This window comes from Hippichthys cyanospilos, chromosome 15, assembly GCF_059441005.1.
Source record: "Hippichthys cyanospilos isolate Australia breed blue-spotted pipefish chromosome 15, RoL_Hcya_1.0, whole genome shotgun sequence".
NCBI classification, from domain to species: domain Eukaryota; kingdom Metazoa; phylum Chordata; class Actinopteri; order Syngnathiformes; family Syngnathidae; genus Hippichthys; species Hippichthys cyanospilos.
The window spans coordinates 17,862,347-17,875,575 of record NC_142383.1 but is presented as its reverse complement, the minus strand read 5'-3'; the positions used below and the strand labels follow the sequence as shown (position 1 = coordinate 17,875,575).

Here is a 13,229-nt window from a genome sequence, read left to right as displayed (position 1 = left end):
AAGACAAATTCGTTAGCATACATATTGAAAAAAAATAATATATTATATATAGAGCACGTGTAACTGAAAAATGTCCCTTTGTGTTTTCTTTCTCTATACGAAAGCAACGGAAATGTTTTGGTTCATAGAAATTTATTTAATTCCGCATACCACACACACCAAGTTATAAATACACACAAGTGGTTAAAAAATGTCAACGCGGGGCAATTAATGAGCAAATAATGGGAAGTAATTAAAATCGCAGTTAAAATAGTAGTCGCAACTTCCTTCTCTTGCCTCAGCCGTGGTTCTTCACAAGGTGCTCAGGAAGTCTTTCACCTGAAACACACATTGGACTGAAAGTTTCCAACCATAGTGGGGACATGCCATTGACATATTGCATTTCCTAGCCCCTGACCTTAACCATCACAACCTCAACCAAAATCTAAAAAAAAAAAAAACTAAACTCTAAAACAGGGATGTCAAACATGCGGCCTGCGGTCCGGTTCTGGCCCGCAAACGGGTTTGATCCGGCCCGCGAGAGGAATTTGTACTTGTTGGCTCCGCCAAATTGGGCCCTGAGAGAGCATGAGATCCCTACAAAGATACGGTCCCCCCATGTAGCAAAACACACACACACGCGCACACACACCTTCTTACCTTCTCCATCATGTCGGCACTCTTGGCCTTGTCGTCTCTGAACTCTTCCGTGGCGTCCAGCGTCAGCACGGGCACGTCCGCAAGATACTCAAAGTCCATCCTGCGAGACCACAATTATTAGTCACACACACACACACACACACACACACATATATATATATAAATATATATATATACACACACACACACACACACTGAGCCAGATGACATGGGACAACATCCCCCCTGGGCTTCCTTCATAAAGGCGCCCTTTCTCAAAGGCGCGCGCACGAGGCTAGCGCGGGGCCCCGCCCCCCCGGCGTAAACAGGCAGGACGAGAAGGAGGCTCTCACGTCATGGTCTTGTGCTGCAGCCAGCTCTCGTGCTTGACGTGGAGCTTCTCCAGATACTCCAGAGGGATTTCCTGTTCTTCTTCGCGCCCGCGCACGTGCAGTCTCTCCATGCACTTCTACGTGTATGCAAACACAAAAGTTTTTCAGAGGCGATAGGTATTGGGTACTTGTGGGGGATGCCGATACCAGTCATTCACTGATATTTAGCCCCCAAAAAAAGCAATTCATCCTCCCCACCAGTAGTAGGCGCTGTACAGTAGCAGTGGTTTGACACTTGGTGCCACAAACAAAGATCTTTTTTAAAAAAGGCAACTGTTATTATTTTGATTGAATTTGTACGCATCACAAACTACGAGTATCGACACATTAGTATCGGTATCCGAAGGATTTGAATGATTTAACTCACAAAAAAAAAATAGGGGGGATTGAATGAGTTAATAGGGACATCCAAACCTGATATTAATATTGGATATCAGTCCAGTATCAGACAAATAAGTATCAGGTTGAATGATGTGATAGAGTCGTAATCCAGTCCATTCCTGACTCCACTCCTGCTTTTCTGTCCAACTGTTGACTAATGTTCTTTTGTTTGAAGAGTGACACTTGATTATGGAAGGAATTTTCTTCTTGGGATGTTTTTCGCAGACCGTTAAAGGCGATTGCGATTCCAAAAGGGAAGAGGAGAAAGGGGACCCGGGGTGACGCGGGGGTTTGGGGCGTACCTCCGGTGGGACCCTCAGGTAGATGATACCGTCCAGCTCGATGTGGCGGCCGAACTGGCTGTGCAGCCAGCCGTGCCAGTCCTGGTAGATGGACCACTCCGTGTCGTTCAGGCACTCGTTCTCGTAGAGGTTGGCGGCAAAAATGTACCTGCCGTAACGTCGTCATTATTTCGAGGCCAGAAAATTCTCTCAGGTACACTTACTGTGTATTTGACTTTGAGTGTGTACGGCTTTAAATGGTGGCGGGTGTCTCGGTGAGCGATGTAGGCAGCGAGTAAAAGGTTAGCAAGCTAGCTAACAATGGGGGAACGGATACAGTGGAGCGAGACGGACGGCGCCCCCTACCTGTCGCTGTAGATGGAGCGCTCAAAAAACTGCACAGGGTTGTCGGCCTCCCGCAGCTTCCCGTTGGCCGAGCGGATCTGGGCGCGCACGCGGCTGATGCAGGCGTAGCTCTGGAAGGTGTAGGCCCAGCGCTCGGGCTTGTCGTACATCATTTTCAGCACGTTGCCGCCGCTGCGCTGCGACGACGTCAGCTCCTGTCGCAAAAGGGATGCGTAAAAAACGTAAAGGTAAGATTAGCAAGTTGCGCTACTTAGAGCCAACTCGAAATGGTTCCCTTCCGAAAAAAGCTCGGCATTGAACTCGTTATAAATTAAATGGGTATTCACTTCCTGTGGGGGTTTACGTTACCAAAAATACCCGCGTACGTTGAAATATCAGGAAAATTAGCAGTGGTGTCGAAACTACGGGTTGGGGGCCCATTTGTGGCCAGCCATTCATTTTTCAGTGGTCCGTGGCATATATTAAACATGACAAGCTAGTGGAAAAAAAAAGGAGTGAGGGTGTAAAAAAAATTGAAATTCCACCCAGATGGTGACAACATGTTAGGAATGTACCATCCCTTGGATAAAATCCTGCCAGTGATGTGGAAGAAAACAAAAAATGGTCAAATGATTTGAAAATGAGTTTATTCACAAAGTAATCACTTTTAACATATTAGTAAATTAAGTCCGCAGCTGTAGTATTTTTTCAAATCATTGTAAAATATACAGAATTATAAAACGTGGATCTAAAAAAAAGATTTTAAAAGAAGAAGATTTTAAAATAGCGCTGGAAAAGGTTATATAGGAAAATAAGCGCCTCTGATGTTAAGCGAGGCTCGTCTTGCAGTCGGAATAGTAAAAGGGATTCGTGCACGAGGTCATTAAAAAGTGACCAGCGGTGTGCAAGCGACATTCGGACAGCTGCAATCTAAATACAGATGAAGACGCTCCCAGTTAGAAGTATCCATGTCCATATCATATCTATGTCCATGTTATGTCGTCCTTTAAAGTTGGACTGGAATAGCTGCCTTATCTTGATCCAAATTTATAACCCCCCCAAAAAAAAATATATATATATATCTCTTGGTTTTCCTTTGGCTGTATTCAGTTCAGTCTTTTTTTTTCAGTGTCCATTTTTAGGATGTCCATTTGGCCAGATATTTCGTTAAACGTAATGACTTGCAGTAAAGGCATTATGGCTGAACATTTTAAAAAAAATCTATTTTTTCTGATTTGCAGTAAAGGTCAACTGGGAGTTGTAACATTGCCATCAAGTGTGAGTTAAAAAAATGAAGCTCTTCACGTGGCTTCAACATAGTTCCTCGGCAACAAAAACCGCACTAAATTGAGAAATATCTGGTTTTATTGGTGAATTCGCGAGTAGTGAATATATTAGGGAGGGAACGCTGTACCTCAAAATCGTTGCTATTTGTTTGCACGTTGCACCACCTGGCGATGGGTTCTGGTACTACCTCCCAGTCGGCACACTCTTGTTCCAGAAGGCGGACGAATGTCGACTTTCCCGCCGCTAGAACAGGCCCAGAAAGATTAAAAACCGTCAAACCAGACACCTTCACAAAAAAATGTTTTTGCTTCGTTAGTTAGCTGGTATGCTAGCTTTTATTTTATCTTAGCCTAGAAAAGCTTGGCACATTTTTTTTGAAGCGGCTACTGAATAAACAGTGTTTTGTTCATTTTGAATTACTGACCGATGTTGCCCTCGATGGAAATCCGCTTGATCCTCTTCTCCATGGAGTCATTCATGAGATCGGAGCGCGGCCTCTTCGGAGTTAATGACATGTTTTTGTTAGCGATAAATGCCGTTGAATAAAAACGTTCGTTGCGGAGTTGAGGCGGGACAAGCAAGCGGCGGACGTTCGTCAAAGTTTGGCGGGGAACGGCAGCATCAACAACCCGGAAGTGATATATCAATAAACCATACATATTCCGGAAAAAATGTTAAGCGAAACTTGATAACGGAGCAGTTCCTTCAAATGATATTATTGTAGTTGCTAACAATACTTTTGTTACATGCTGAAATATGCTGTAGCTATTCAAAACATTTGACATGGGAACGCTCAGTAGTCAATGAAAACGGCACCTCCGACAGAACATGTTTTGGCCGTCTCACTTCCGCAACGGCGTCACTTCCGTCTCAGCGTTTAAAATGAAAACAAGTTAAACTGAACTATAGTAAAATATGATATATACATCACGAATATACATGCCACTATGCTAATAATGTGTTATTACTCGCAGGTAAATATAAAGGTCACAAACAGCAGCACATCTTTCGCCTAGCACGTGTCGTCACTTCCGTAGCAGTTACGTCATCGACATTGTGCGGTAGCGAGATTGTTGTTCAATGTGTAGTTTTTGAATCCCCCTAGCATTGTTCGAATGTAAATGTTAAATGTGATATATTTTAAATTGCATTTAATAAAATATAAAAAACACGAAGAATGTTGGGTTCTTTTTGAATTGGGGGATACAGGAAATATAAAGTAAAATATAAAATACTGTAAAGTCAACGCCACCTTTATTTGCCTTGTAAACAGCAGGATTCATTTCAGCAGCATTGGAACATCCATTCCCAGCTATTATGTACACACAGTTCCTCAAATACAGCCAAGAGAGACAAAAATTGAAAAAAAAAATATAATAAAATAAGATGAAAACGAGGCAGCAATAGGCCAGTTTGGGAGATGCTTCTGGGGATTCTTAAAATGACCTTTTTCATATAGTGTACGATGAGTGAACACATTCATAATCATGGGCTAAAAAAATACGAGAAAAGCGAGCAAACACTATTTGAATTTTCAAACAGGAAGTGGGGAAAAAAACCCTCAATGCTTAAAAGTCTTTTAAGAGAGCAGCTGAACTACCAAGGAGTATTAAGCAGGAAAGAAATAAAAGGCTAATGACAAATAAGCTTGAACTATATTCAAACATGCAACAACACTATTCCACAAGGAAAAAAGTAAGCTTCTAAAAGCTTCCAAAAATACGCGGTATTAAAAGTTGTAATTTTGCGGGAAGAAAGTCTGGATGTTGAGAAAAAAAAAAGTCATTTTGTTGCCAGTATTTAGCTGTTCGGACAATATCAGTGCAAAAATATAAAATTACGGGGGGCATCAAAGTGAACATTAATAGTGTAATGTCATGTTAACAGTACAAAATCAGAATACTGTATTACTGAAAGGAAAAAAATGTAACATAATGGTAAAATATTATATATTTCAGTTTTTCCTCTGAATTTTCACCTTATTTCTTGTGATATATTTTGCCTTTCCCTAATACTCCTTCGTAGACCTCATTATTTACATCTTGTGCGCTGTAGTATATATAACCTCTGGCAAACACCAAAAACAAGTGTTCAATACCAATTCAAAACGAAAGCAAAGCCATTCTTTTCAAAACCTGAATTTCTCGAAGTAAAAAGCCACTATATCCAGCGTCGGTGCACCGACGGATATTTTTTTTTTTCCTTTTTTAAACGCGTGCCAATTCGTATTGCATAGTAAAGTACATTTTCGAGAGCGGGGGGAGATGTGCATGCAAAATAGAAAATATCTCCGTTGTGCCTCATGAGCAGAGCAATCACACATTCACTTTTGGGGAAGGACGAGAAAAAAAAAAAAAGATGGGTCACAAGACCAAACGAGAGTGTAAGCAGAGGTGACATTCAGGCAAGAAGAAGTGTGAAATTTTATTTTCAGCGTACCGTTAACATCTATGCTAATTCATGTTAGCCAATCTATGCCGTTTGCCTTTAATGTTAGCATTAAGCTAACTACTGGCGCAGCATACGCCTGTTAGATGTAATTTTTTTCCCCTTACACTTTAAATTGAACTTATTTAATGCCAAAGACATATTCTAATGCTTATTTTATTGTATTGTTTGAAGTTGGGGGCAGGTTGTGTTTGAAAAGGCACAGGCGACTAAATTCCGGTTCTGCCGTGAACATCAGCAAACAAAAACCACTCACGGAAACTATTTTTAACGCAATAAATCCAGCGATTGGAGAAGAGCGGGCATTGGCGTGTCAATCAAGGTCTTACGGTCGCGCGGGACTCACACTCGGTACAGTTCTGGCCGCGGATGCCGGGTCAGGCACTTGGGATGCGTTTCCTACTCGCCGAGAAAAGCAGCAAACGAAGAAAATGACTGGAATACTTTCTGCTCTGGGAATGGCTTCCAAGATGGCATCTCGGGGCTAATTTTGTACAGTGGTACCTCTAGTTAACGAAAAAAATGTGTTCCTTAAGTCTTTACCTGACATGAATTTTTCGTAAGTCGAGACGCTTTTTACATGTAACTGGCCTAATCCGTTCCAAGCCCCCACCAAAATGCTCTTAAACCTAAACGCCTAAAACTATAAAAATGCATAAAAACTGTAACAAATACAAAATTACACTAGACAAAGTATATTATGTAAAGAATAATGGAAAAAAACGTTCTTAAACCATTTAATCATATTAATTGTGGCAGTTGACAATATGACTGCAATTCAATTGTATGCCTTGAGATGGCGCTGGTGTGCTGGTGATGAGATCAGAGACCTTTTTTTTTTAATTTGTATTTTTTTTTTTTTTTTTTTTTTTTACATTTCCACTGATGTAGGCATAATTCACAAGTCCACAGGAGGGATAATATTTATTTCAGGATAATTTTTAGCATTTAATTTGCGGTCATGGAAAGTACTATGCGTGTGACGTTCAAGCCTTGCTAACACGCTAACGACGCTAACGTCTCAAAGAGTATGTGTTCATATATGAATACGTACAATGTTAGCTAGAGCTAATGTCATTTTTTTGTTAGCTTTACAGTGTTATCTGTTGGTGGAAAATGTGGATGAAGCGTGTAAAGATAAGTGCTAGACCACAGAAAACATCGGTGCAAAAAATTACGTTTGTGGGCAAGCCGGCATATTAATAACTAGTAAAAAAAAATGTATCAAAAACTGTAACAAACAGATGCAGCGGGTTGTGAAGACATATTACGTTAAGTCGTGTTCGAGCAAGCGCTGGTGTCTTATGTCTCCTTATTATACGCCAACAATTCTCGCCTTTCGTATCCTGAATTTTCTTTGCAACTAGCGACAATATTTTTCCGAAGAGGCGTTTCGTAACCTAGGTTTTTCTCATTATTATACGCCGACAATTTTGGTCTTTTGCATCCTGAATTTTCTTTCGTAGCAAGAGACGCTATTTTTCAGAAGGTTTTTGTAACCTGAATTTTTTTCGTAACTAGAGGCGTTCGTAAGTAGAGGTACCACTATACGTTGTAACCAAACGGGTATGACGCGGCGCCGGTAGCCGAACGAAGCGTGTCGGACTTCACCCCACCCTCTCGATAAGTGTTCGAAACCCATCCCGGGCCTCGTTTAAAAACATTTCCCCAAATGGAAATATAGTTTTATACTGCATACGTACAGCCGGGGAGAGTCAAGGTTTTGGGGGGTGGGGTTACAGGGGGAGTGTCTGTGCAAAACTAGATTGTTTAAAAGACAAAGGACGACGGCGTTTATCTGTCCTTAGTGGTCAGCTTCTCGATCAGCTCCTGAAGCGGCGCCAGCTCTTTCCTGTCAATCAGGTTGAACTCCTGATGAGACACACGACAACAACGTGTCAGCGGAGACATGCAGATCAGTGGTTCCCAATGTACTTTATTTTTAAATAATGTACCACCTGTGTACTTATTTAATATATTTTTGGAAGAAGTAGGTCACTATAATGACAAGGTGCATCTATAGAAAAATAAATTAACAAAATAAAGGCATATGTTACAAAAGTTTCAAATAGATTTAGCAGTAAATCACTTCCTGCTATTTATAACTATTTTACTGAACTGTTGCTGTCATGGCGTTACAAAAACAATGAAATAAAATAAGAAAATAAAAATGCGTAAAAGTATTTAATATACATGGTCCTTTTTTCCAATTAAAAAAAAATCTTACAATAGAAGATCGTTTTTTGAAAACAAAATCCTAACTATTGGTGTTAAACTTACTATGCAAGGTGATGTTTTTCACAACAGCTAGCAATAACTTTGTGTTCCAATGAATTTGCTCTTAAATTGAAAAGACGAATGTACAGTTCCTGGCATGGCATTTAAAAGCTTTATACTAGATTTGTTACTACATGCAGAAACCGCGTTAAAATCTCACATACTCCCATTTGAAAACTGCTGACATAGACGGAAAAAAAGACACACACAAGGAGGGTGCGGGCGTCTTTTTGTACCTGGACAAAGAAGATGAAGTGTTTGAAGGATGTGTTGAGGTGGGCCTCCTCCTGCAGCTGCATGACAGAGTCAAAGTGCTGGTGATAGATGTGTGCGTAGACACGGAACAGGCGCTTCAAAATGGTCTTGGCCACCGACATGAAGTTCCGCTTGAACGGGACGCCTTGAGGACGACACAGGGGAAGCAAAACAGTTTGGGAAATTTGCGTCGCCGCTTGGTCTTTAAAAGGGGTGTCAGGATCCCATATTGATTATTGGCTAGGCTCCTATCCTTCAACTAAACTTGAATTGTTACTTTTTTTTCAATATTTTGAACACGTTTTTTTCTTAGCGCCATTTATTTTGAGTAAGTTGCATTGAGACGCAGCTAGTCTTTAAAATAAGAGCAGCCAATAGAGGGCGCAAGAGTTTCAAGCCTGAACTGTCGCGACAGCTGCCAACAGAAAGGGGAGACACACCAAATTCTTCGCGCTCATCAGCAGCAGTTATTTTCTTGGCTCCTAGCAAAGCGAGAGCAGAAGTGGTTCCTTGGCGTGGAGGAAGTACGAGCGCTTGTGACTCACGCGATGTGATTAACGCGCGTCCTATCATGCGCTCGATGGGGTTACGAAAGCGTTGCCACATCGGATGCTGCCTTCTTGTCACCCCCGACTCCATGCTGACGCCTCCAGATTGAATATAATAAACAGCAGAATGAAACTCGTCACGCATGGCGGGAGACACTTTTGTTGGATCTGGCCGGCGTCCATCTCTACAGGGCCTCCACCCGACCGAACAAGCCTCAGCGGGTTTGTGTCACAAGGCGAGGCACGTGTTTACACTGTGATTTACACCTTTTGAACGCCTAAAATGCACAAGCTTAAAAGTTTAGGGGTTTGATAGGCAAAGTTTTGTGTCGGCAGCCCAGGACTTTTATAAATGTGAGGAAAAGTCTAAATTCTGCAAGTAAATTGTATTTTAATGAAAACAAATGCATTTTTATTTATGTCAACATATTTATGGGCGGTGCAAAAAATGGCTATTTATAGCCTGTGCATATTTTGCTTGAATGCCACAATTAAGTAGTTAATAACTATTGCAAACTATTGTGCCATATTAAGAACACTGTTTAAAAAAAGAGGTTAGTTCATTCTTGAATTTGACCAGTAATCTGACTTTTTCATTGTCATCTTGACCTATTTAAGTTTAAGTGTTATTTCAAAATATAATGACGCGAATTCAGTCTTCTAAAGTCATCAATAAATAAATTAATATTCAATATGCAGTGGTACCTCTGCTTCGAAAATCAATTTGTTGCGGAAGTCATTCCGTAACATGAATATTTCCTAAGTAAGTAAATAGCCTATCGGTTCCAAGACCGGCAATATGATTCATTTCTAAAAATGCATCAAAAATGTAATAAACACCGCCAGTTGTGATGACGTATTACATTACAGTCTTGTTCAAGCGAGCGCTCATGTCTCGTGCCTGATTATTAGACGCAAACAATTGTAAATAAATGTGTCATAAACAATTCTCGTCTTTCGTATTCGGAATTTTCTTTCCTAATATTTTTCCCAAGAGGGGTTTCATAACCTGTTTTTTTTTAAACAAGAGCCGTTTGAAAATAGAGCTACCACTGTATATCGAAATCGACTTTCATTAAATTATATAATACTACATATCTATTTGGAAAACCATCAGGGTGACACTCGTACACATTTAAGCTGTTCAACACTTCAGGGGCGTACCGATCTTGGAGGGGAAAAGCGTCTCGTCGTCCAACTGGTCTTGCACCCAGGTCATCAAGTAGTCAATGTACTTGGGTGCCGAGCACTTGATGGGCTTCTTAATGTTGGTGCCGTCGGCCCAGTGATACTCGTACCTGTGGGAAACAGCAATAATATATATATATATATATATATATATATATATATATATATATATATATATATATATATATATATATATATAGACACACACAGCAAATGAAGGCAATTCTGCTTAAGACTAAACCACTGCTCATCATTCTACATTGATGGCGTCAAGGCATTCCATCAGAGTGTTTTGGCAATTTCACACATCTCAAGCTGTGCGTTCGTGGCTGTGAGTGAGAGAGTTGTGCGGAGACATACATGGGTGAGGGGTGTGACCGGACGCATACGGGAATGACGACACAGACCGAGAGGCTGGCCCTTTAAGAGAAATTGTCGCGGGAGTTTTCCGATTCCCATTGACTGGGGAAAACAAGCGAAGACTGTGCACCGTGCTGAAAATGTGCAGTGGGATTATATTCAATTATGTAGACTCTAAGACTCTTCACAAAAGCTTTGGAGTTTGGGTACATGCTCAAGCACATAAAAGAAAAAAAAAGAAAGCAAAATCTGAAGTGCGGCACAAGTGTTTCAAAGTTGACTCACTTTGGACCGGCAGACATGACGGGGCAGCTCTCCTCCGTGCAGAAATCTGTGATGGTTCCGTACAGCATGTTGATCTGGTTGAAGAAGTCCACAGCTGGGAATGCAAAAATAGTGTGACGACATTATTTGTCAGTTACTTGAGGAAACACTTCTAAATATCGTTGAAATAAATGTAAATGATGTTGTGTAGTCATTTAATGCCTGCAGCCTATTCGTGCTGTTGATATTTTTTTTTTTTTTAATATGGAACAAGGTACAACATTTTTCAGACATTTTGAGCTTTCAAGAGTGTCCGCAGTCTTACTGTTGACGGCGACCCACTCGTTGAGGTCTTCGCCCTCGGGCAACATGACGGCCATGCGCAGGTTGCCGCTCCCCAGCGTGGCCTCGGCATGTTTCAACAATTCGTACTGGTGCGAGCCCTCCGGGATGTTTTTCTTGGGCTTGAATGTCTTGGACGAGCGATTTCCGCTGTGAGGAGAGACAAACCAGATTCCTAATTTCAAAGTATCGGTACTCGCGACGGTAGCCGATACCAGTGTCGACCGCTTGCTTGGCCTGGTCTGTTTTATGATCAGTTTATTTGACCTTTATAATTGTGTACTCATAAAAGTATCAAACTAATCTTTTTAAAGTAAAATTTCCCAATCAAAAACACTTGTATCGGTCGTACAGTCAGTATCGGTATCAGTGACTACTTAGGAATTGAGTATTCATACTAGTACCAGTATAAACAAAAGAATGATATCAAACATCTCTAAGGTATAGAAAATCCGCCGCCCCCAAAAGGCCAAATTTGTCCCAACAAGTCTTCATAAATGTGCGTCCAACGAAAGTGCTGAGAAAAGAGTTGAACGGACAGGTGCGGCCGAGCAGAACGGGCCGGGTCGGCCTGGGACGAGGGGGTGGAGAACAGAGCGTCTCTGTGCCGCTAATGAGGCCATTTGGAGTGCTCATCTCTCCCGTGGTCCCCATTAAACAAGAAAAACTCATCGGGAGAGTCAGCTTGGCAGCCAAGGACGCAAGGCCGCACAGTTCGGCCTCTGAAAGATCCGGAATCTTCTAGTTCCAAGGCTTAATATAAACCATGTACCTTACATGGACATCCATACACACAGAAAGCACTCATGAGCACAAAACACACAAAAAACTCACTGCTTAAGAACACAAGAAAAAAAGGAGCACAAACGTGCTGAAAGCATGAACAATCACAGCCTATCTTGTAAACGTCACATAAAACATGTGAGCCGTGTTTGGTCATTACCTGGGCCTTGCGCATAGGTGGTCATTTTTAGTTGACAGTAAATGGAAAAAACGTTTTTAAAGGTATTCATTGCACACAAAAACTAATTTAGTTCTCAAATTAACTTTAAAGGATTTTAGGTGCGCCTAATAGTGCAGAAAATAAATGCTGCGGGCTGCCACGAAATGGCCCCGGGGCCAGAGTTTGGAGACCACTGCCCTTATAAAAGGAAATCAAGTCCCTGGTTTTAAATAAACAATATGTAATCTACAGTAATATTACATTGCAATTAAAGCCATTCAGACATTCCTTTTAAATGAGCCATTATAGCACACCTCACACACTTGCCACATATGCTTTTATAGGATCCACAAAGCAACCACACAATTAAGATATTTCAACAAAACAAGAGAAAACCTGCGGGTTTATAACTCAAACAATACAAATTATCAATGAGCATCTTATTTACACGGAAACTCAATGAAACCACCAACTATTCGAAGTAAAGTGCCACGACTTCCGCAGAATGATAAAACCAGCCGCCCTGCGTGACGCTTGCAACTATACGACACTGTTAAACGTTATTCCTGAAAAATCTCGGTTTTCGCGTGAAATAAAAGACAACGTTCATAATCACGAATGGCTCGTTAGTCCAGGAAATAGCCTAAGCCCAGAACATGCTAATGCTAGCTAGCATTGCTACCCTCCAGACGCTGCCCAAGTAAGAAAACTAAAAACACGAATCCGGGGCTGTGACAATAGACAAATGGACACGCGACATGACAAAGAAACTTACAAAAGAAAGCTCATGTTTCCTCGGTGTTTGTTTGTCTCGCTCTCTCGGAAAATAAGAGGAATAAAGGGAGGAGGAAGAGCGACCAAGTGGAGGAGGGGGGAATTGTTTGTGCAAGTCTCACAAGTCCTCGTCGTGACTTCTCGGCCTTTCTCGCGGTCCTTTCACTCTCTATTGGGCAAACGACTTACGCAATGATGAAGTGTACGCGTTGTGTTCGCACATGCGCAAAAAAAACCCGCTTGGATTAAAAATGGAGGTTATTACAAAAGAGCAGCTGCTCCGTTGACATTTATATTGCTCTGCGTGATTGATTGTGCTAAGTGGTGAGCTACCGGTTCAAGCTACAGACGAGGCGAAGAGGTTCGACTTCTTCTCGGGACGCCGAAAAAGGCTGGCTTGGCCGGATTTCGTTCCTGTGCTGACATCTAGTGGGCAAAATGTAAATTTACTCAGACAACCGTGTAATGACACGGAAATAAAATAACATAACATATTGCCAAGCCCCGTGGACAATAGTGTAATTGT

General features: G+C 41.4%; 2 protein-coding genes across 3 annotated transcripts; both read right to left on the bottom strand.

Moving 5' to 3' along the window:
- Window positions 1–115: 115 nt before the first annotated feature.
- dck (deoxycytidine kinase) lies at window positions 116–4,698 on the bottom strand. 2 transcript variants are annotated; one of them, XM_088434617.1, is made up of 8 exons: window positions 4,557–4,698; window positions 3,729–3,801; window positions 3,432–3,547; window positions 2,039–2,232; window positions 1,694–1,841; window positions 972–1,087; window positions 640–739; window positions 116–318 (listed from the first exon to the last, which is right to left on the bottom strand). In XM_088434617.1, the coding sequence occupies exons 2-8, from the start codon at window positions 3,781–3,783 to the stop codon at window positions 292–294; spliced, it is 756 nt and encodes a 251-aa protein (XP_088290743.1). In that variant the 5' UTR covers window positions 3,784–3,801; window positions 4,557–4,698; the 3' UTR covers window positions 116–291. The 2 variants fall into 2 exon arrangements, with proteins under 2 accessions (XP_088290743.1, XP_088290742.1); XM_088434616.1 differs by lacking the exon at window positions 4,557–4,698 and having other exon boundaries at window positions 3,729–4,397.
- LOC148412052 (MOB kinase activator 1B) lies at window positions 4,542–13,040 on the bottom strand. The gene is made up of 6 exons (XM_088434621.1): window positions 12,705–13,040; window positions 10,970–11,136; window positions 10,666–10,759; window positions 9,997–10,130; window positions 8,266–8,429; window positions 4,542–7,624 (listed from the first exon to the last, which is right to left on the bottom strand). Exons 1-6 carry the CDS (start codon window positions 12,716–12,718, stop codon window positions 7,547–7,549), a joined length of 651 nt encoding a protein of 216 aa, XP_088290747.1. The 5' UTR covers window positions 12,719–13,040; the 3' UTR covers window positions 4,542–7,546.
- Between the last annotated feature and the right edge of the window lie 189 nt (window positions 13,041–13,229).

Excerpts from the sequence above, each read along its gene's own strand:
- LOC148412052 (XM_088434621.1), bottom strand. Across the intron at positions 10,131-10,665 it reads GTCATGTCTGCCGGTCCAAA|GTACGAGTATCACTGGGCCG; the intron begins GTGAGTCAACTT and ends TGTTTCCCACAG. Across the intron at positions 8,430-9,996 it reads GCTTTTCCCCTCCAAGATCG|GCGTCCCGTTCAAGCGGAAC; the intron begins GTACGCCCCTGA and ends GTCGTCCTCAAG.
- dck (XM_088434616.1), bottom strand. The coding sequence starts at position 3,963 with ATGTATGGTTTATTGATATATCACTTCCGGGTTGTTGATGCTGCCGTT. Across the intron at positions 1,842-2,038 it reads CGCTCCATCTACAGCGACAG|GTACATTTTTGCCGCCAACC; the intron begins GTAGGGGGCGCC and ends ACGTTACGGCAG. Across the intron at positions 1,088-1,693 it reads ACCTGAGGGTCCCACCGGAG|AAGTGCATGGAGAGACTGCA; the intron begins GTACGCCCCAAA and ends GCATACACGTAG.